The sequence below is a fragment of the Lissotriton vulgaris genome, chromosome 1_1 (assembly GCF_964263255.1).
Source record: "Lissotriton vulgaris chromosome 1_1, aLisVul1.2, whole genome shotgun sequence".
Lineage (NCBI taxonomy): Eukaryota > Metazoa > Chordata > Amphibia > Caudata > Salamandridae > Lissotriton > Lissotriton vulgaris.
In genome coordinates, this window is record NC_141685.1 from 2,137,803,407 (window position 1) to 2,137,823,497 (window position 20,091).

At 50.7% G+C, this 20,091-nt stretch overlaps 1 protein-coding gene across 6 annotated transcripts in view; it reads right to left on the reverse strand.

The window, feature by feature from the left end:
- Positions 1-20,091, reverse strand: part of PACSIN2 (protein kinase C and casein kinase substrate in neurons 2) — a 524,922-nt gene that overhangs the window by 192,735 nt on the left and 312,096 nt on the right. For all 6 annotated transcript variants that reach the window (XM_086922160.1, XM_086922135.1, XM_086922175.1 and 3 more), the window contains exon 5: positions 1,809-1,964. In XM_086922160.1, coding sequence (XP_086778286.1) covers positions 1,809-1,964 — 156 coding nt within the window. The remainder of the gene's footprint in view (positions 1-1,808; positions 1,965-20,091) is intronic.

Genomic DNA, 20,091 nt, shown 5'->3' on the forward strand with positions numbered 1-20,091 from the left:
TGTCCATTGGAACTAGTGCTGAATGGACGTCCAATGGTCGTGCGCAGCACTGGGGAGGTAGTGCTGCCGTCGGCCAATGCACCGAGGCAGCACATAAGGGGATAATTTTGAGAAAGTATGTGATCCCTGTGCACTCGTAATTTACCTTTTTAAAACACAAAAAATATCACAGTTTAAACACTGCGCTCTGGTCGTCGCACGAAGTCAGGTCGTGCCTTTCAAAAATGATAGCAAGTGTTGAGGGTAGAGTCATCTATCCTCGAGGCTGAGCGCAAAATTAACTTAGAAACATCATGGTTTCTTATCCATAGTTCATCAATTTATTTATCCAGTTTTAAATTTTCAACAGAAGATTAATCCATCATATGTCAACATAACTTCTTTGTGTGCATAATGATGTTCTTATGTCACAATGTTGATGTTACAATATCTTTTTAGTTCACCCAATGCATTTCGGGTCATATACATCTGACCCTTCGTCAGGGGTCGAAAGCAAGTCTGTGGCGATCAGATGTTTAAAGATCCTTCGCTGGGCGACCCCTGACGAAGGGTCAGATGTATATGCATGTTAAGGTCACAGAACAGCCTCCGCCTGTCTGCACCAAATACCTTAATAAGGGTAATCTACCGGGCAAAGTGCTACTGAACGCGGCTTTAGCACAGATTGGCATCGGGACCTTCCAAGCTAAAATAGCAGCAGCTTTTTATTAATTAAACAAACACACAATGCAAATCAACATCGTTAACGCGTTTCAAAAATGAATCCAACGTCCTCTGAAAATGTTAGAATCTGGTCAAAATTAAATTACAATGCAAAAATAACACACGCGAAGAACGAACGGCCCACCCACCTTCACCACTCGCTTCGCAACACCACGCAAGTATTCACAACAAATATGATCTATCCATTACAATCCAATCCACCCTCACGCTTATGCACTCACCCATGCTGCCTCGGTTACTGCTGGCGCACTGGGGAATTCGCTACACATCTCCTTTCGTTAGGAAACCGATATGTAGAAGACCAGGAAAGCCCGGACATCCTAGATGTTTCATTATTCGTTCTTCTGTAGGTCAGTCGGTAATACATGTTTTGTCACTGCGCATGCGCGTTTGAGTCTTTAAGTTCCTTTGGGCGGGCGGGACTTCCGTCTTCGGAAGTCAAGCGCACGCGCCCACGGAGTGCCTGAAAGCGGGGCTCCCATGCCCGAGGGAGAGCCACGGCTACAGAAGTCCCAAATGGCGGTAAGTGTAGCTTAGTTCTAGGGGGGAGGGGGTGCGCTTGTGTGTGTGTGTGTATGTGTGCGATGGCGGCAGCAGGGGGAGGTGGGTCTTTGTATGTGTGCGTGCGTGAGTGTAGGTGCGCTGGTGTGTGTGGGGGGCGGTCTCTGTGTGTGCGTGTAGGTGCGCTAGTGTGTGTGTAGGTGCGGCGGCGACGGGGGGGTGTGCCTGTGTATGCGGGTGGCTGTGTATGCGTGTGGCTGTGTATGTGCGCATGCGTGAATGTGGGTGCGCGTGCACGCAGTGAAATCCAGCAAAAGAGAAGCGCGTGGCACTTTCTTGTCCTTCATTCCCCCGAGTCAGCCAGCTATAAGTCTCCGCCTGGACGCATCCTTCGGGTGCTAATTCCAGGCGAGACCTAAAAAAGAGTACAGCAGTAAACTACTAATAATTTACCACATTCAGAACACTGTGAAAACGCTTTTGGCTTTAAGGTCAATAAAAGTTAAGACTTACTTGAGAAGAAGTATAAGGTAAGTGAAGCAAAAGGTGGCCGTGTGTAAGAATTTATTTAGAAACATCCTGACCTTTAAGACATCTTGTTTGCTTCGTTCCACTTTATCCTGCAGTTTCTTTAGCTGTTCCGGATTAAGAGCTGGGTCTACTTTGCTGTTATTTTCTCTGGATATTGCCAGTTTTTCTTCTTTGCAGGCAGCATGGTATGCTTTTTTAGAACCGTCCACCTTCATTAAAAATAAAATTAAAAAATCTTCATGTTAAACTGTGGTTTGAATACAGTTAATGTACATTGCTGCTGGATGCAATATTTTTGTTAACAGGTCGAAATAGAAAGGAACTAAATCTATATTTCAACAACAGTAGTCGAGGGCCCTGAACAACTCAAAAGATCAAACCTTTAAAATGCAGTGCTTAGTACCAAAGAAACACACTGCCCACAGGGCGTCAACTGCTTCCTATGTTGTGCATCTTACTGGATCAAGAATTAAATTAGAAAGTCGCAAGCTAGTTTTTGTGTAGTCGCAAGTTGCATCACAAACTGAATATAGCTCAGCAATTTCACTTCCTCTTTAAAGAAAATACTAATTAGAAGAAAAAAAAAAAGAGTACAATTTTACCACAATAGAACAGAATGATTTTGGAAATATGTGGATGATACACCTATCCACTGCAGTGCTTCAAATAGCCCTAATCAGTCAGTATCACCTGCTTCTCTGTGAAATATGGATCTAAATGCCAAAATGCAGCGCCATCTCATCAAAGAAGACATCATTTAAAAAAATATATATATTATTGATTGATATTAATTTTATATTAATGCCTGGGACTAAACACCTACCATCATTTCAGCTTATTTTCTTAAAACATTTGTATCATATTTATTACATTTTTATACAATGTAAAAACACAATTTTGTAGTCCGGCGAAAAAATGTTGTACTAAAACAAATTCACCAATAAGAAAATTTTATTCACATAATAACGCTGGCACCCAGTCAAGAGGGTGCTTCATATTCCAGACCACGAGATATGCAGACACACTTTGGCTGGATTAAAGATAAACATACAGAGAAGGCAGGTAATGGAGTATTAGGCATTAAACCTCCACCTGACCCAACATGAGGACCATGCAGACTCCTTCTCCCACCTCCGTACTCGCATACCTGCCACCACACATAATTCAGTCTGGGAGCGGGATGAATGAAGAAGGTCTCAGCTAGAAAGCCAACATCAATTACTTGGTTGACCTATTCACAAGCCCCTTATATTCTTCTAATCAATCACGTATCATTGCAACATGCTACTTACTACTGAACAATCTGAGGCAGGTTTTTTAAGGCCTGTCCTTGAAATGTCTCCCTATTGAACTACACTTGAGTGACCAGAGTGTATCTTGATTTCCTCATTCCTCACAGGTATCTCCAAGCACCATAGAACTCTATTCCAGACTCAACCCGTTTTATTAACAGGGAATTTAGGGATGTGTTCTACTTGCATCATGTCGGGCAGTCTGGGCCCACTAGAAAGTTGTTTCAACCAACTTAATGGGGATGCAGCAGACTGTTAGAAGACAGTGCTCGAGGGGGAGGAATCAGAACAACGTATGCCAGAGAGGTTGAACAGGCAGCAAACCTTCGTTTGAAAGAAGTTGAGCAGTCGACACAAAGTGAAATTCCGCAGCGGAATTAAGAAACTTCAAGCAGTGGCTGACCGCCTGCGCCGACGACCTCGCACCACTGAAGAACCCGCCCAGCAGACCCAGAAGCAAGAAGGCCTCCTGGTTCACCGAGGAACTCAAGGACTCCAAGAAGAATTGCAGCACCCTTGAGAAAGCCTGGCTCCTCGGCCAGACCACAGACAACATGACCGCCCTCAAAGACGCCACCTGCAAGCACCACCAGCTCATCCGCACCGCCAAGAAGAAATCACTGAAAGAACGACTGGACAACAACGCCCACGACAGCAAGGAGCTCTTCAGCATCGTGAAGGAGTTCTCCAACCCCAGCACCGGCAACAACGACATCACTCCTTCACAGGATCTCTGCGACTCCCTCGCCGCATTCTTCCACCGCAAGATCGCCGACATCCACAACAGCTTTGACGCACCACCCACGCACCCAACCGTCGAACCAACGCCCCCCACCGCCACCCTCCGCACCTGGACCACGGTGACCACCGAAGACACAGCCCGCATGATGAACACCATCCACTCCGGATCTCCAACCGACCCCTGCCCCCACCACATCTTCAACAAGGCCGACTCCATCATCGCATCCCAACTCCGGGACGTCATCAACACATCCTTCAACGCCGCCACCTTCCCGGAGAGCTGGAAGCATGCCGAGCTCAACGCCCTACTGAAGAAACCAACAGCGGACCCCACCGATCTCAAAAACTTCTGCCCCATCTCACTCCTCCCTTTTCCTGCCAAAGTCATCGAGAAGACCATCAACAGACAGCTTGCAGCCTTCCTCGATACGAACGGATCCCTCGACCCCTAGCAGGCCGGTTTACGAGCCAACCACAGCACCGAGACCGCCCTCATCGCAGCCACCGACGACATCAGAACCCTGCTCGACAACTGGGAAACAGCGGCCCTCATCCTCGTGGACCTCTCTGCAGCGTTCGACACCGTCTGCCACCGCACTCTAGTCCAACGCCTCAGCAACATAGGGATCCAGGAGAAGGCACTGGAGTGGATCATCTCGTTCCTCGCCGGAAGAACCCAGAGAGTCCGCCTCCCACCGTTCCGATCCGAGGCCACCAAAGTCATCTGCGGCGTACCACAAGGATCATCACTCAGCCCCACCCTCTTCAACGTCTACATGAGACCTCTCGCAACCATCGCACGCCAGCACAACCTCAACATCATCTCATACGCAGACGACACCCAACTGATCCTCTCCCTCACCAGAGAGCCTGCCACCGCCAGAACGAGCCTGCACGAAGGGATGAAAAACGTCGCCGAATGGATGAAGAACAGCCGCCTGAAACTGAACTCTGACAAGACGGAAGTCCTCATCCTGGGACCATCGCCCTCCGCCTGGGACGACTCCTGGTGGCCCCCCGCCCTGGGCACCGCTCCCAAGCCAACCGACCACGCACGCAACCTGGGCTTCATCCTGGAATCTTCCCTCTCGATGACCAGACAGGTCAACGCCGTCTCCTCATCATGCTTCAACACCCTGCGTATGCTCCGAAAGGTCTTTCGATGGATCCCAACCGAAACCAGGAAGACTGTCACCCAGGCCCTCGTCACCAGCCGACTGGACTACGGGAACACCCTCTACGCGGGAACCACAGCCAAACTACAGAAAAGACTCCAGCGCATACAGAACGCCTCCGCCCGACTCATCCTGGACATCCCCCGACGCAGCCACATCTCCGGCCACCTGAGGGACCTGCACTGGCTCCCCGTCAGCAAAAGGATCACCTTCAGGCTCCTTACCCACACACACAAGTCTCTCCACGACCTGGGCCCCAAGTACCTCAACGACCGCCTGACCTTTTACACGCCCACCCGTCCGCTACGCTCTACAAGCCTCGCCCTCGCCGCCGTACCACGCATCCGAAGAACCACCGCCGGAGGAACATCCTTCTCCTACCTGGCAGCCAAGAGATGGAACTCCCTCCCCACACACCTCCGGATGACACAGGACCATCTCGCCTTCAGGAAACAACTCAAGACCTGGCTGTTCGAGCAGTAGCAGACCCCTCCCCAAAGCGCCTTGAGACCCTTCCGGGTGAGTAGCGTGCTATACAAATGGTATGATTGATTGATTGAGGTCAGGCCACCACACAGCGCGCTTGCCAGGTATGTGGACTGATTGATAATGGAAAACCGGAGGAAAGCTTCTAGTGGAAAGTCAGGCATTTTGATCGCTTGTGTATTGTGAAGGAGAAAAAGCTTCTAAAAAAAAAGCTGGGACATCTAAGTGCTACAAAGGGTGGTGCTTCTGTTTCGCTGAGGTTAAGGAAGCTTGATAAGCATTTTTCATAAATCAGCAAGTTCTTGCCTCGCTCAGGTCAGCAGCTGAGTTGCAGTCCACTTAAGGCAAAAGCCATGTTCCCTTGGCGCTAATACATATTACCTTTACTCCGAACCCACTGTAAGCCTGTAAGCCTGTCTTATGAAAAGACCCATTGTTTTTCCATCCCCACCCTTTTCTCTGACTCCTAATACACTTACGTGCCTACTTTATGCGTCTGATACTCTAGGACATTACTACTGTACGCCATTCTATTTCCCAACTGCCTCTGTAAGACCACTGTTTCGTTTATGTATAAATACACACTGTAATGCTGCATTCTCTTAAAAAGATGCCATTAATTACTTTATAAGAGAATTTTAATGAGGAGTTCAAAGGTTACTAAAATCTATAAAATATCAAAAAGATAAGAGTGACAAGTGAGGGAGGTCTTACAGTTAATGATTATTAGCACAAATGAGTGGAATAACGGTTAGGCTCGAGAGGCTCTGGTGGGGCTGAAGGTGAGCACAGTGAACTGTAAATGCTCATGGCCCACCGTCAACTTCAGATAACTGCTGGCTCACAGGACGGGATGCGAAAACTAGAACCCTGCAAATCCAATGCTGTTATCCAATCTCCAGGGCAATAAGACCTGAGCCAGGGTGAGCATTTTACAGTTCTCTCTCTGCAGAAGAGTGTTGAGAGGACACTGATCTATAATTAGGACAAAGTTCTCTGTTCTTTTTCAGCACCAGAAAGTAGCAGGAGTAGCAACCACAGCCTGCTTTTGCCACAGGCATCTTCTCGATGGCTCCTTTGTCCAAAATAGGAGCAAGAAGAGGTAATCCGTTCTTGGGATGATGGCAAAGGTGGAGGAGTTTCTACGTATGGGAGGGCATAACCCTCTACACAATTTTAAGCACCCGCTTGTCAGAAGTAATTAAAGATCACTGGGGTAGGTGGTGCCTGATCCTAGCTCCAAAGGCATGGCTGTTTTTGAAGGAATGTGTACTAAATAAGCTCATAGGATGTGCCTGCCGGAGGGGTAGGGGCTGGACAACTTGCTGGGCCAGGATCCCGGGTCCTTTATGGGATATGCCGCCTCATCCACAAAAGGACTGGGCTGGTTGTTGTATCGGCGGGCACAGCTGGTATAATGGGTGCCTATAAGTGCACCAACCACGTACACAGAGGGAGCAAAGGTACTGCTACTGAGACTGGGCAGTTAGAGAAAACAGAGATTTGGTGGTGTCCAGCTCTCTCAAAAGCGCCCGAGCGCTCAGTCAGCTTTATCTCCAGATAGGCAAGAGCCATCGAAGGGCATGCCAATCAGAGTTGCCTAGACATCCCACAAGAACCCAGTGCACCACAACCAGGCACAATGACGCAGCTCCATCATAGAAGCCATGGCTCTGCCTAAGGAGTCTGTTGTGTCCAGTTCGCACCTGATGGCAAACTTTGCTGAATACCAACCATCCACGAGGGCTTGGTTGAGAATGGCATGGCTCTCTGGAAGCATGGAAAGCAGCTGTGCAACCAAGTACCACAATGCATGGTAGTAATGGCCCAAGACGCATGCAGTGTTTATCGAACAAAAGGCTGGTGGAATTAAAAATATGGTTCCCAAAGGCGTCCTCCTGCCTCTTGGATTCCCTGTCCTGTGAGGTGGAAAATAACAATTTGGGTTAACTTAGATATTGAGGCTTGCACAACCAGGCTTTCAGGTGAAGGGTGCTGGGAGAGGAAGTCTGAGTATTCTGAGACAAGACTATGGCATCGAGCTATCATGTGGTGCACAGGAGCCCGTTGGTGATGGGTTCATTTAAGAGGAACAAGGGCTCAGGCGAACGTGCTCCTGGGCGAAGCACCTCAGTCAAGACTTTGGTCTTGACCTCGACTGCCGACGCCTGCAGGTCACGGACCTCAGCTGTCTGTGCATTGCAGTAACAAAGGGTGCTCCTCCCTCCAAAACAAGGCCCGGAGGGGAAAGCATAGCAGAGTCTGGGGAATTGTTTAAACTACTTTTCAGTGTCATTCAAGAATTCACCAACCCACGCAGCAAAGCCATAGACATCGCCCCATCCCAAGATCTCTGCGACAAGCCTGGAACGAACTGCCACCTTAAGATCAAAAACCTCTACGAGAACTTCATCGACCATCCACCAGGTGCCACAGGCGGCCCCCCGCACCATAGAAACACTAGCAAGCCCACCATCCCCAACTGGACACTGATCATGGCCAAAGACACCCCCCGACCATGAAAAGCATCTACTCAGGGACCCCCACCGATCCCTGCCCCCCACACAACTACCACAGAGCCGCAGCCGCCATCGCACCCGAACTACAATGCACCATCGACACCACCTTCAAAACAGGCACCTTCCCGGATGTCTGGAAGCACATAGAAGTCAGACCCCTGCTCAAGAAGCCCACAGCTGATCCTACCGACCTCAAAAACTGTCGGCCAATCTCGCTCCTTCCCTTCGCAGCGAAAGTTGCAGAGAAAACAGTCAACAGGAAACTGACACGATTCATTGAAGAGAACGTCGTCCTCAACCCATCCCAATCCGGATTCCAAGCAACCACAGCACAGAGACTTCCCTACTCACCGCCACAGAAGACATCCGCACCCTCCTGGACTAAGGCCACTCCGCAGCCCTCATCCTACTCGACATATCAGCGCCCTTGACACCTTCTCCAACCGCACACTAGTCGCCAGACTACACAATGCAGGCATACAAGGAACAGCCCTGAACTGGATCCGATCATTCCTCACCGGAAGAAGCCAAAGGACCAAACTCCCACCCTTCCTCTCCGACCCCACAAAAATCACCTGCGGAGTCCCACAGGATTCATCACTGGGCCCCACCCTCTTCAACAGCTACATGGCCCCCCTGCAGCCATCGTCCAACAACACTGTCTCAACATCACATCCTATGCTGACGACACCCAGCTCATCCTCTCCCTCACCAAAGACCCCACCACTGTCAAACTCAACTTCCAGAAAGGATTGCAAGACATCGCAGTCTGGATGACCAACAGCTGCCTGAAGCTCAATGTCGAGAAGACAGAACTCCTCGTTATCGGTACCACCCCATCTGCATTGGACAGCACCTGGTGGCCGACCGCCCTCAGAAGCCCACCTACCCCCTCAGACCATGCCAACAACCTCAGCAACGTACTCAACTCATCACTCACCATGAACCGACAGGTCGGCGCGGTCACCTCCAGCTGCTTCAACACACTCCGCAAGACCTTCAGGTGGAACCCCCGGAGTCAAGGAAGATAGTCACCAACGCACTCATCACCGGCAGACGGGAAAAGCACTCCACACCGGCATCAACAAGTCCCTACTCCGCAAACTCCAGACAATACAGAACACCGCCGCCAGACTCGTCCTGGACTTCCCCCAACTCAAACACATCAGCCAACACCTACGAAGTCTCTACTGTCCCCCGTGGAGAAAAGAGTCACGGTAAAAATCCTCACTCTCTCCTACAAATGCCTACACAACATCGGACCAAAATACCTTAACGTCGAGATCAACTTCCACGTACCAAAAAGAAACCTCCGATCTTCCAACCTCGCACTGGCCGAAACCCCGCGCATCCACAGAGCCAGAGTGGGGGGGGGGGTAGCATCAAGTGGCAGGAAGTGCAGGGGTTGGTATGGCCTGGACGGCAGCGGTGATGACGTCGAACAGTGCCGGGCTGGCCTTTCTTTAAGCAGTCCTGGGAACGGCACCACGAGGGAGGGTTCGGATGCAGAGGCAGATTCAGGGGGTCCAGGTGGGAGCAGACCAGTCAGCGGTAACCCAGCCGGGCCACCTTGCAGCATTACGGGGCCAAAGTCATACCAGAGGGCGTAAGTGGCCAAAGTATGGCATGCATGGTGTTGTAGAACTCTTTTGGCAGGTGTTGAGCTAGCTCTGGGGAACTCTGGGTAGTGAGAAGCAGCTACCCAGACGTCAGCTCAGCAGGCAGAGTGGGGCCTAGAGGGACGCTGTTTAGGTAGAGAGGCCAAAGAATGCTTTCTTGTCACCAGGAAGCTTCATTACCCGCTCTCAAATTGCCTTGGAGTGTATCCACTTGCATTCGGAGGAAGCTTTGAAGTACTGACTTGACCCCAGGCACCAGAGACAAACTAAGTGGGGATCTGATACAGATATCTGCCAGTGACATTTTCCGCAAGGTTTAAACGCTGTATGTTTCAGAGGGGACATGTCCCTGGCACTTTGAAAGCAAAAGTTAAAAAATAGTTGATAAATAGGTAAAATAAAATGGTCCCAAAATGACAAAGGTAGCTCTCCAGATCCGAGCTGTTGATGCAGAAAGAAAGGAACTGATGCCACCACGCCGGGGTGGTGTTCTTTGGGCACCGTGACATCACTTCTGACACAAACAATGTCAAGCTGATCGAGGTCACCTACAGGCGAGCACAGGTAATGCTCAAGGTTGTCCGGATCCAGTCTGACGCTTGGGGAATACTCAAAGGTGTGGGATCTGCAGTTAGAAGTCTATCTGAAAAGTGGAGTATCATTATCCATTACATACTTGGCCTCTCCTTGGATGACCGGCAAAAGAATAATTGGGAGGGTTATCCCCCAGTGTGCCTATTGCCCGACCTAGGTTGGTTCGTACTCACTTGAGATTCTCTTTCAAGCCTGAGATACAAGTGGGGTTCTTAGCCTGGGGATAATAGACCCCGGGGGGCTGCGATGCCTACCGAGGTGGTCCGCGACTGTTTCCAAAATGAAATATTAGGAGATGAATAAACTATATATAAATCTAAATCAAAATGGTAAACAGAAAAATATTAAATGCTTTGTAAATGTGAAGGATTTTGAAATTGAAGGAGCTAAATTTAAAGTTATTTTTCTTAGCGTGATTTGTGGGAGCTGCAAAAGTACAGCAAACAGAATCTAGTATGGACAAATAATGCCCATGAATAAAGCACTTGTGTGCACCATTAAAAAAGCGAATATATCAGGAGCAAAAAAGACAACGTGATATCAAGAGTCTAGCATATAGCATCATCATTTTGAAAAGCTCCAACCTTTCCATTAAAATATGTATTTATGTTAACTATTTTATTCGTGAATTATATAAAATAGGTCATAATTTTTTTGATTTATACTACATTGCTTCTGTGTGTATGCGTTGTTTTGAGGCTCAAATTGTCCCCAGATTCCAGTAGTGAGTCTGTGGAGGTTAACAGAAGTCAACATTTTAAGAACCGCTGGAGTAGACAATCTGACCATACCACGAGGATTGTAGGTGACGGATGGCACATCTGTGCAGTACTGAGGGGAGCTGAGTGATGGAGCACACATTGGGTATATACTGATGGTTATTACTGAGAAACTCGCACAATACTGAAGGTTGTATTGTTAATTAAAGTCTACTCCTTGCGCTAGATGGCACAATAAGGAACAAGAGAGGAAGCTCAGGCATACCACTGTAACAAGGATGAGGCAGATAATTTCCGTTTCAAATTCACAGCAGGAGTCGCAGAAACAAAATAATGCAGATTTAAAAAGCAGGAATACAAAGACCAGTTGGAGAATGCAAGGGTAAGTATGAGATCATCTAAGGCATGCATATCAAGAATAGGCAGGAAATGTGCAAACTAACTAATGAAATTAGTCTTCTTTATCTGAAGTCACATCATAAATGTCTCATAACTAGCCCCTCACTTTTACATTATTCTGGCACAGCAGAATTGTACGGACTGATGGTCACAAAGGGAATCACCCTTGAGGTGGGGGCACTCCAACGTGAAGTCATCTCCCATGTGGAGCAGTATACATATATATATATCCCTCTGCCTCACTATCAAGTAGCTTTACTATATTTCTCATTATAACGCAACAGGAAGTGCTATTCCCAATGGAGAGAAGGGAAGAATCTGGACATAAAAGATTATTACCCAAACATCTGAGGTCTACTTGATTTGGGCTGGTCGCATTACATTAATTGGTATACTAAAGTGTGGACAATGTTGCACTGGTTGTTTTTGCTAAAAAAATTATATTTGTTGCTAGCTTCAAGGGCACTGTTGTGCCAGGAAAATCCCCAGCATGGTATTACAGGCATGCTACCATGTCCAGAGTGATCACAGCTGTAGATTATCTGTTATATGGATTTTTTGGGGCCAGCTCCCACAACAATCACTTGTGGGGACTAAGGCCTAGACTTTTAATCATGGTTCTGAGAACCAGACCCTACGACTTTGGTCTGGAGGAGTGCACGAAGCCTGCTCTCTAGTCGGGATGGAACAACTGTCCATGTACTGTGTCAGATACATTGAGGAGTGATGGCAGCATAATAGGTTTCTGATAGATAGAACCTTTCTTTCTGTTCAGGGATAAGTGTGGTGCCTGCTTGATGCACTAAGTCCCACTTGAAAGTAATGCCCTGACCCTACGCCGACACTCTAGTGTGCGTGTATCATGTGCATGTTGACGACTGGTAGCAGGACTCAATATTGTTTGTTATTGTGCGGCTGCAAAGACTAGTGGAGTCCATTTTGGATATCCTTGATGAAACCTGATAAAACACAGCACAAAATGGGAGGCTGAGGTACATTCTCCACAGTCAGTGGAAGCGTACTACTTGTGTTCCTGACCCAGAGTGGGTAGTCTCAGACAATGAAGTGTGAGAGGATGGATAGTTATTCAAGTGTGATCTGTTAGCAAGGGCTTGATGTTTATTTCTTCCTGAGCACTGCCATTTGGGAAGACAGAGAATAAAGAATGATGAGTCAGCAGATTCTTTTATTAAGAAGAGTGAATCTACTAGGTAGTGCCTGCCTGTCTCCCTTGTCTCTACTCCAAGTGCTACTCCAGAGGGCTGATAGTAGCCAGATTCAGTCAACAAACTTCATTGTGCTAATGTTTTGGATGCTTCAGATGGAGACAGCACTGTCACTACCTGCTGTGGGAGTCACCTCTGAAAAATAATGTACCGGATATGCAGAAGAAAAATGAACTATGAAAAGGGTCTGCTCCAAACCAGCTCCTCATATACTGTGTACAAGGACAATACCCTATGTGCCCACCCAAACGGGAAAATCATAAGAAGCACTACACTGGTTCCATGGGACTCATTTGGAAGTATGTTGTCTGCACTCAAGTCACTTTCTACTTCACCAGTTGTATATTCATAAACATAATAATCTCAAACATATGATCTGCAGAGTCCTTGAGTGTTAATTTGAATTGCTTGTATAACGGAAAGATTACGGACATTAAGTGATTTACCGCATTGATACCTACTGCCGGTAATCTTTGACACATGGTAGGGTTTCAAATTAGTCCTATGCGAACAATGTTGTGTAAACCGGTTCCTAAGCTTTGATGGACACAAGGATCAACATCCCTTGTCTGGAAAATGTGTGTAAAATGGGACCCAAACTATTCAACTTGGTTGCCGTTTCAAGTTCTTCCATGACCAACTAAGGGAGTGCCCCACAGAGTACTTGGAGGGCTGCAGAGATTTAGGCTGGTATAGTGTGCCAACTCCTTTTACAAAGGAGGGGGGGCATCACCTGAAGTCCGCACATCTGGCTAGAGAGCTGTGGGTTTCCAAGTGGCCTGGCCAGCTAAGAGGGTGAAGGAGCGACCTAATCTGTAGAAAGAGACTGACCAAGCAGTAGTACAGCCACTGTGCTCAGAGTGTGGGGCAGCCCAGAAGAAGTCGACTAAACTGGGCAGTGTACCTGGTGCCAACCAAAGACCTCAGAGGGTCTCCTGGCTTCCCTATGAGTTTCACCAATAAGCAAGTGAACGAAAACATCTTATGCCTCCTCCTGTATGAGTCAGCCAGCATGACCACGACATGCCTGACCCCCAGTTGATTTCCCTTCAGTGGCAGCGGGTGAGGACAGCGATTCCTACTTGGCGACTGAATCCGGACTCGTTGGAAGATCAGGTCTTCTGTACCGAGATCCGTGAAGGGGCGGAGTCATTCTTTGCGATTAATAAGGGCACGGCCTCCACTAGGGGACTAGAATGGGACGCATTCAAAGTGGTTATGAGAGGCCTCTGTATTGGGAAACATTCTGGGGAGAGGAAGGTGGTACTAGCGGAGGTCGAGAAGGCGGAGGAGGCGCTACAGGAAGTAGAGAAGCGGAGGCCGGAACAGGGGGCGCTGCAGACACGGCTCCTGGAGGCTAAGGAACTGGTGGCATTGGTGACCGAGAGGTTGAGATGCTATGATTATAGGCAATACATGATGAGGGTCCATGCTGAGGGTGACAAGGTTGGCATGCTATTGGCGCGACTGGTGAACCCGGAACCACGGGGGTGCGCGATCATGTGCGTGAAAACGCCATCGGGAGATATCGTCTATTCCCAAGGGGCGATCCTCTCGCGTTTCACCGGGTATTATGGGACCCTATACCAAAGCCGCTCGGAGACTGAGGGTGAGGCCCTGTCCGATTACTTGGCGGAGCTCACTCTCCCGCAGCTGGGAGAAGAAGACGCTGAGGCACTGGGCGCTGCGATCTCACTGGCGGAGGTTAGCGGGGCGATCAAACACATGGCACGGAAGAAAACGCCTGGGGTGGATGGCCTTCCGGTCGAGTTTTATGCTGCTTTTGTTGACATATTGGCGCCCCAATTGTTGGAAGTCTATAATGAAGCGTTGAAACAGGGCCAGCTGCCCGGCTCCATGAGGGAGGCTCTGATTGTGCCCCTGCTGAAGCCGGGGAAAGATGGGACGGATGTGACCTCTTACAGGCCACTGGCTATGTTGACGGTGGACTATAAAATCTTGAGCCGCATCCTGGCCACCAGACTGCTGCCACACATGACGTCGCTGGTCCACGAGGATCAGGCTGGCTTCATCCCCACTCGGAATACCTCGACCAATGTCCGCCGCCTGGTGCGCGTCTTGAGCAGTGAACTGGACCCGAGCGTCCACCCTGCGGTGTTATCTGTCGACATCGAAAAAGCATTTGACAGTTTAGAGTGGGGCTATTTGGATGAGGTCCTGGGGAAGTTTGGCCTGGGGGCTGGGTTCCGGCGCTGGACTAGAGTACTGTATTCTTTGGCGACTGCCAGGGTGAGATTGAGCCTGGTGGTCTCCCCGGCCTACCCGGTCCAGAGGGGCACACGACAAGGGTGCTCCTTGTCGCCTCTATTGTTTGCTTTGGCTATAGAACCCTTGGCGATTCGTGCTAGGTCAGGGTTGGTGCACAGGGGGATCGTCTGCCGGGGTGAGCACCATCTCATATCGCTTTACGCAGACAACCTGCTGTTGTTCCTGGAGGACACGGCTGGGGCGCTAGAGGTAGTAGTGGTGAACGCGCTTACCGCATTTGGGGCCCGGTCGGGTCTTAGGGTGAACTGGCGCAAGACTTACCTTTTCCCGCTGAGAGTGGGGACGCCCCAGCCGCTACTACCGGCGGAAGTGATTTGGGAAGACTCCTGTTTCACTTATCTGGGAGTGAGGATTTACCATAGTTCTGAAGGGTTGCTGGAAGGGAACATAGGTCGGTGTGTGAGGGCCTTACGGGGCTCAACGGCGTTCGGGGCCACGCTCCCGCTATCGGTGGTGGGCAGGGTGGCGCTGCTCAAAATGGTGGCCTTGCCGCGCCTCCTGTATTATTTTAGGACATTACCCATTTGGATCCCAAATAGGTTCTTTAGGGAACTGCGGACCCTCACCACTGGGTTCCTTTGGGGGACCGGGAGGAGACGGGTGGCATTGGACACGCTGTGTAGGCCGAAGCTTGAGGGAGGGATGGCGGTCCCGGATTTCGAACTATATTACTTAGCGGCGCAGCTGCAGATCCTCAAGCAAAATGTGGCGAGGGAATTTCGGGGGCCTGACTCACACAGAGGGAAGGGGATACCGCGACATGTCCTATCCTACGTTATTATGTCCCAGCGGCTCGATGTGCGGGACCTGACACTCGAGGAAAGAACGCTGCGGCTGTGTTGGAACAGGAGTCGGAAGCGAGCAGGAGTGCAGCACCCGTATGCCCCGGAAATGCCTCTGGGCATGTTGACAGCGCTGCCGCACGGAGGCGACTGGACCCCCCCCTTATGGAGTGGGAGGAGTTGGGGCTCCAGGTGGTGGGCGATTTGCACGCTGAGGGAGAACTGCTGCCTTTTCAAGCGGTGCAAGACCAGTTTGGAATCCCGGCGGGGCACTTCCTCTTGTACATGGCCATCACAGCGGCAATCAAGAAGCATTGGGGAGAGGGTCAGACGGAACCAGAGACCGCGTTGGCGTGTCAGTATGTTGTGATGGCAGCGGGAACGCTCAAGGCGATTACGTGCCTCCAGTCACGAATGCTCGGGGAGGGACTGACACCTCTTACTGGGTTGAAGCTGAAATGGGAGGAGAGTGTGGGGAAACCCATACCGGACGTCACGTGGGGTCAGCTCTTGCGTAGAGCAGGGAAGGGTTGCAGGAATGTACGCTTCCAACAAGTGCACTTCTTTGTGGTCCACAGGGCCTATCTGACCCCGGGCAGGATACAGAGGCACTTCCAGGGTGTGGGGGCGGCTTGCCCTAGATGTTTCCAACCGGGGGCTGAGTTCGACCATATGTTCTGGGATTGCCCAGGATTGGGCTCCTACTGGACGGAGGTGGGGGAGCTTCTGAATGAAGTGACAGAGAGACAGGTGTCCTTTGACAAGGCAGCCTGCCTGCTACTATGGTTTACTCATACAAAGAAGACGAAGGTTACCAGCAAGTTTATCGACCTGGGGCTAATCCTGGCTCAAAGGGAGCTCACATGGCGCTGGAAGTCGGCGGAGGGCCCGTCCAGTAGGCGCTGGGCGTTGGAACTGAATAAATGGGCCAAGAGTGAAAGCATGATCCGGCTTCGGCAGGCCACGCGCGCTGCGGATGAGAGAGGATTGGAAGTAGCGCGGGCTTGGGAAGGTCTGGTGCAGGCGCTAACTGACTATATGTTGCAGGAGGAGGAGGAGGAGGCTGAATGAGAGGGATAGTGCCTTCCTGGGTGGCGCACGGTTGCGTGAGTGTTGTTCCCTTAGCTCCTGCATCACAGGTTACATTCCGGCAGTCGGCACACACCAGCGATTTCAGGGATTGGGTGGGGGATGGGAAGTGAGGGGGGGCCCCGAGGGAAGCATGAGGATGTTTCATGTGTACGTGGCTAACAAGTTGCGGCAGGTCATAGGCCTTTCGCTCCGGGTTCCCTGAGTAGGTGGTGAGTGTAGACCTGGGCAACTATTTCTGGATGCTACCTGGTAGGGGCGAGTTGTTGGTTTGGGATTGGGGAGGAGGGGGGGGGGGGAGGGGGGGTAGGTTGTTGGGGGAAAAAAGGAAAAGCAGCTCCATTCGATGAGCCTACATGGACTGAAGTCGATTTATTGTGCACATTGCTATCTTGCCGCCCTACGCCCTCCCGTATTGTTGACTCTCGCCGCCCTGCCTCCGGGATGTGGGCTAAATGGCTGTGTGATGCTGCAGGAGTTCTGGGGGGTGGGCGATATGTGGAGACGGGCAGAGATATATGTGTGCTGTATGATCCTGATGCTGCAATAAAAATTGTTAAAAAAAAAAAAAAAATGACCACGACATGCCTGACATTTGACAGAGGTTGCTGAACTGGTGCTGACTGCCACGACTACGAGACTTAAGATCGAAGACCAGAAACTGCCCTGGTGGGAGGAGTCAAGTCAGAAAGGGACTTTAGAGTGCTGCTGTCTCTCAGAGCTACTGTACTCAAGCACAAATGCTGAAAGTCAGAGGAGCCAGGGCCACCAGCCTGCACTGTTGGGAGAAGTGAGCAGGACAACTAGCCCATGCACCGGTTACCAGCTGCTGCTGTGCTTGTGTGTTCAAGCATCCAAACCACCAGGTAAGCTGAGCCGCATGAACTTGAACACGGATTGTGTCGCCCTCTGCTAAAATTTCAGCAGGTTATGCAGCCCAAAGGTACTGAATTATGATAAAGAACATTAGTAGAGAGACATATTCGGACTGGCCTACTGATCATAGAACAAAGGCACTTGCTTGAAACATATTGGAGTACACATCTGTGCATGATTATTCCCATGTGAACATTTCTGTGTGTTTAGAATCTCAAAGCACCGTTTTAGAACCATGCAGCTGATTAACATTTCCTATGTGAAGTATTACGTTTTGCTGTACGATTTAAGTAGTTCTCTTTTTAGAAAGAGAAGCACTGAGCTAGACTGTGTTTATTGCTTCCGTTGTTTGACTTCTGAGTATCTACCCGTACACTAACTCCAGGAGAAATCTTTGACTGGGTGCCGAGGCTGAACCCCGCCTCGGTACCCGACATAGCCATAGCAGTCCCGGAAGGCTACAAGATCACCAGCAAGGACCGCACCAACAAAGCGGGAGGAGGAATCGCTATCGTCCACAGGAAAACTCTCAGAGTCTCGACCAACACCGACGACACCCTCAGCACCGCCGAACACCTGCACTTCCAGATCCACACCGACCCCAACATCACCCTCAGAGGAATCCTGATCTACAGAACGCTCGGACCCCGACCACAGTTCAGTGACTCCATCGCCGACTTGGTCAGCACACACGCCCTCGCCTCCACGGACTACATCCTCCTCGGGGACCTGAACTTCCACCTCGAGAACAATGACGAAACCAACTCCACCACCCTGATCGACAACCTAGCTAACCTTGGTCTCAGACAACTCGTCACAACACCCACCCACTCCGCCGGTCACACGCTTGACCCCATCTTCTCCGCAAGCCCCCACGTCTCCTTCAACCATACCACCGAACTCCACTGGACCGACCACCGCTGCATCCACTTCACCTTCAAGAAACCCACCACGCACCACCGCACCCAACAGATGCTTCACCGCTGCTGGAGCAAAGTCACAGAAGACCAGCTAACCACCACCTTCGCCCAGAGCCCACCCGCCGACCATACCGACCCCGACACGCCGCCCACAACCTCAGACAGTGGATCAACGACTGCGCCAACACCCTCGCCCCGATCAAGAAACCCTCCAACAATCATACCAACAAGAAAGCCAGCTGGTTCACTGAAGACCTCCGGGCCTCCAAGCAAACCTGCCGAAAGCTGGAGAAGATCTGGCTCCGTGAACGAACACCGGACAGCCACGCCGCCCACAAGAATGCCACCATCACCTCATCAGATCCGCCAAAAGGGGGTCCTTCAAAGATCGCCTAGACAACAATGCGCACAACAGCAAAGAGCTCTTCAACATAGTGAAGGAACTCTCCAACCCCAGCTCCAACACCAACGACGTCCCACGCTCACAAGACCTGTGCGACTCGCTGGCCACCTTTTTCCACCGCAAGATCACAGACATCCACAACAGTTTCAACGTCACGACCGCCCCGACAACCACTGAGACCTCCGCCCCCACGACCACCATCCGCACCAACGGCCTGCTCTACTGGACCAACATCAACGACAATGACACCATCAAATTCATGAACACCATCCACTCCGGATCTCTGTCAGATCCATACCCACATCACATCTTCAACAAAGCCAGCACATCCATCGCACCCCATCGAGACAGCAACCTTCCCGGAGAGATGGAAGCATGCTGAGATCAACGCCTTACTCAAGAAACCCAAGGCGGACTCCAAGGACCTCAAGAACTTCCGGCCCATCTTCCTGCTCCCGTTCCCGGCAAAGGTCATCGAGAAAACCATCAACGGACAACTGAACCTCTACCTCGAGGAGAACAACATCCTGGACCCTTCCTAGTCCGGGTTCCGCAGCAACCACAGCACCGAGACTGCCCTCATCGCCGCCACCAATGACATCAAGTCCCTGCTGGACAACAGAGAAACGGCTGCCCTCATCCTCCTGGACCGGTCAGCCGCCTTCGACACGGTCTGTCGCCACACTACGAACACGCCTCCACAACGCTGGGATCCAAGAGAAGGCCCTGGACTGGACCACTTCCTTCTTCTCTGGCAGAACACAGAGTGTCCGTCTTCCCCCCTTCCGCTCCGAAGCCACCGGGATCATCTGCGGCGTACCCCAGGACTCATCCCTCAGCCCGACTCTGTTTAACATCTACATGGCACCGCTCGCCCACGTCGCCCATCGGCACGACCTCAACATCCTCTCCTACGCCGATGACACCTAGCTGATACTCTCCCTCACCAAGGACCCCCACACCGCCAAAACCAACCTTCACGAAGGAATGAAGGCCGTTGCTGAATGGATGAGGAACAGCCGACTGAAGCTGAACTCTGACGAGACAGAGGTCCTCATCCTCGGATCCAACCCTTCGGCCTGGGACGACTCCTGGTGGCCGACCGCACTGGGAACCGCTCCAACACCCACCGACCGCGCACGCAACCTAGGGGTCATCCTCAACTCCACCCTCTCCATGACTAAACAGGTCAACGACGTCTCCTCAT